This window comes from Sphaeroforma arctica (genome assembly GCF_001186125.1).
Source record: "Sphaeroforma arctica JP610 unplaced genomic scaffold supercont1.78, whole genome shotgun sequence".
NCBI classification, from domain to species: domain Eukaryota; class Ichthyosporea; order Ichthyophonida; genus Sphaeroforma; species Sphaeroforma arctica.
In genome coordinates this window covers 143,653-147,448 of record NW_014040480.1, presented here as the reverse complement: position 1 = coordinate 147,448, position 3,796 = coordinate 143,653, and the positions used below count along the sequence as shown (strand labels likewise).

The 3,796-nt window shown below is 40.6% G+C and overlaps 1 protein-coding gene across 1 annotated transcript in view; it reads left to right on the top strand.

Annotated features, from left to right (window-relative positions):
* Positions 1 to 3,497, top strand: part of SARC_01862 (hypothetical protein) — a gene marked incomplete at both ends in the record, with an annotated part of 16,537 nt that extends 13,040 nt beyond the window's left edge. Inside the window, 6 exons of the mRNA XM_014304413.1 lie at positions 760 to 909; positions 1,404 to 1,628; positions 1,781 to 1,916; positions 2,370 to 2,476; positions 2,747 to 2,854; positions 3,387 to 3,497. Of these exons, the coding sequence (XP_014159888.1) occupies positions 760 to 909; positions 1,404 to 1,628; positions 1,781 to 1,916; positions 2,370 to 2,476; positions 2,747 to 2,854; positions 3,387 to 3,497 (837 nt within the window). The remainder of the gene's footprint in view (positions 1 to 759; positions 910 to 1,403; positions 1,629 to 1,780; positions 1,917 to 2,369; positions 2,477 to 2,746; positions 2,855 to 3,386) is intronic.
* Positions 3,498 to 3,796: the final 299 nt, after the last annotated feature.

Genomic DNA, 3,796 nt, shown 5'->3' with positions numbered 1-3,796 from the left:
ATATAGTNTATNTATATATATATATATATATATATATATATGTATAAGTATATGTATATTATATATTAATTAATATATCTATATCTATATCTATACGTGTTGTTATATATATATATATATCTATATTATATATATATATATATATATGGCAACCGTACGCATCACTCTGGTTCTGCGAGTCTCACATAACAGCACTTTCGGACAATCAATCATTCGGTACTCTAATATAATACTGAAACAACAGACAACGATGCACGCATACACTAAAAAAAATGTGCGTTGGAACAGCTATACCACACTTACTCGCGGCCGTCCAGCTAGTTATCTTGAACCATACACCCAATTTCTTACACCACACTATGAGATTCAAGGTCTTATAGCGCAAACGAACCAATTTAAACTGGGTAGAACTGTTGCGTCACGTTATATACTTCCTAGGTGCCTTTTCTAAAACGTTGTCGTATGGTTATGAGTACGTATAAATATGATGATATGCTTCATATAGTACTTCTGGCGATTGCCTGCATCTACGTTCAGATGCCTTGGTATGCTGCACGTTCTCAGCATTCTGAAACTTAGCGTGCGGTACATTCTCAGCATCAATTTCCACACTTAGGGTGTATCTCCAGGCAGATACTACGTGGATATGCTTACACAATGGACACGCATCGTCAGATGATTAACATGAGAAAATTCTCATAGATTTGTCATTTATCACCAAAAAATGAAACTATTTGATATCCCTATACATTCGTCTAGGAGCGTCTGGGCACTGCGCTGGATGCATTCCACGAAGCAACGGGTGCACAGGAGAATAATGCCACAGTCAATCTGCGGGCGGTTGTGGGCCGTGTGCGTGTGCTGTATGGTCGTTTTGACTTGTCATCATTCAACACACTCAATCAGAAGGTATGCTGAATATATATACACTCACAACCGTATTTCATATATATGTATATATATTTCTTATTCTTATTCTTATTCTTATTCTTATTCTGATGATTTAGTCGTATGCTAGTATTGTCCTTTCGGTTGTGCGGCACATCAGTGTCATCTGTGTCAATTGTGATATCGACAGTGGTAGGTTTCACACCACGCCATTCATGCCGAATCGTGTGACTAGCTGAGATCATTAGTGCTGATACTTGCGTCTATCTTGCGGGTGGTAAAGTGCTTTTGTGCGGCAGTGACGCACACCTTGCTCGCATTCTACTCCTCACTTTCACGTATATAAACTCCACGCCAAATTGTATTACTGATGCTTTCGGTTTAGCAAGCAATGCGATATGTGATGCGGTGTCTAGGGTGCAGGTATTGCTCTGGTATTCAATTCAAGATTCTCTTCTACGTATATGTATCGTATTCTCTCAAACGTATGATGAATCACCTCATGTAAATTATAGGTTGCGCTGATCGTTGACGACGCGGGTGAAGCTTCCGTGGCCACCGAGATTGCCGTGTCAGCCATACACACAATATTTCTGTGTCTCATGTGGCAATTCCGCACTCTAGACCCCAACAATGTGGATGACACCTATGCCACAGGTCTGAAGCACCGTACAGATATATATATATCTCAGCTGCTGACATTGGTGGACACCAGTCCGAACCCTATTATTCGCATCAAGGTAGGTGATTTGGTCATATGGGTTGTAATTCTAGGCCAATTATTTACAGAACTAAGCTTTTGGTGTTGGAGATGAAACAGAAGAGCGCGTAGACCTTAGTAGACTAGTATATTATAAGTCAGACATTCTACTTTTCTCGCGTCTGTGCACAGAGTTTACTGCTGGTGTCTGATGCCCTGGTTATCTTCAGCAAAGTTATGAAAGACAGTCCTCTACACAAGGTTACCCACACCCTCTCCACCGATGAGATGGAGCTGTGCAAGAACTTTGTGCTGCAGATACTCGAGGGTGGGTTGTGTATCACGTAATGTATGATGTATTATATGTTGACTTGTGCGTTTAGTGGGTTAGCGAATGTGATATACCTCTTGATTGTGAATATTGCGATGGAGGCACTACAGTGCACAACAACTCACACTCCAAATACTGGAGGTTGGGTTGTGTATTTATAAATAATATGTCAAGAACTTGGTTGAAGCGATATATCTGCATATTTTGGATTTTGTGTTATTATTTTGGATTTTGTCTAAGCAAACCGTCTGTCGTGTGTTGTAAGAAAATTTCATGTTCTCGCTGTTCCCACATCATGTGCACATGTAAACATAATGCATCATAAAAGAAAGAATCAAGGCCTAATTGGATAGTCTTGGGATTTGCATACGTGATAAGATAATTTTTCTTGAACAATCGATTAGAGAAGTTCATGTCATTTCTAATCTGCAACTTATAATTGATTTTCAGGTGAGATTTCAACGAGTGAAGATATGATGCATGGCCGTTTAGGTGACCTGGATCCACTGGAGGGTGACGATTGGGATAAAGCCCAGGAGGCGATCAATCGCAAACATGTATGAGCTCACACATGCAAGCATATTTGAGTTTATACGGTCTGGTAGTGTCGATGAGTGATCTCAGTCGTAAATGTGCAAGTTTTCCGGTATTGTCGGAGGCTGGCTGATTGATTCGAATTGATGGATCGAACCTGGCAAACGGTGCAGATTCTGGCATATCCGTAAAATGTAACTGGATGTGATTGTATGCGGTTTCGTCAGCACATGTGCGCTGTGCGTATATGTGGCGATTGACCGACAGTATGCTTGTATACTGCACTTGCGCAGGTGATGGGAGCGTTCATGCGATTGATCTCGTATGGCCTCGTGGATGTCAGCTACGGTGCACCCTTCCTGACGCTGTACCAAGACCCGCAGTACATAGATTTGTTCAAGGTATGCGCAACGATTTCTGTCTTGCAAGTGAACTTCGTTGATTTTCATGGACCGTTTTTTGTACAATTCAGCAAGTACACTGGATTATCAGCATATGCTTATGACATTACAATTGTGCCACGGGTTTTTTGTGTTGCGTTATTAAACCGTGACGGCCTTGGTATTGTGATGAGCTGTCATTATAGGCTACCGAGATATCTGAAGATGTGTCGTTTGCTCTTGGTGCCTGTTGCAAGCTGTAAGAGTATTTAGACCTGGTTTTTGTATTTAATGACTGCCATATGCATCCGGGCTGTTTTGTATTTGTGTGGACGAGATGTGTGACAAAGATGAGACTTAAACATGACAAGTTCCCCTTACCCTGTCCCTGGAATCTATGAGATCTACAGGACTCGCGTTGACCATTTCTTCAGTGACAGTAGTTTGTGTTCTGCATGTGTATATACTGTGCGAGCACTGCATCAGTGTTTCTCGTGTCAACGCATATTCTGTGCTTCAATTCTAACATCAAATCGAAATTTGCATTGCATAGATGGTGTTTCAGACCTTGCGCACGGGTGACTACCGTGATCTGCCACGTCTGTTACTGGGCTATCTGACGTTGCTATATGAGGAGCGAGTCAAAGAACTCTTGGTCGATGCAGGTACGCTTGCAGATTGGAAAACATCGAGAAAGCTCGAGGATATATATATATTTATATATATATGTGTGTGTGTGTGTGTGACAGTGTGTGTGACAGTGTTATATATATATATATATGGTGGGGGGGGGGGAGGGGGGTTGTATGCATGTATGTATACATGTATGCATGTTGGCATGTATGTGATTATTTGTATCTATCTATATATATATCTATATCTATATCTATATCTATATATATAAATATATGTATATATATTATTGTATTATAATGTTTTATATACATACATACACACACTCGC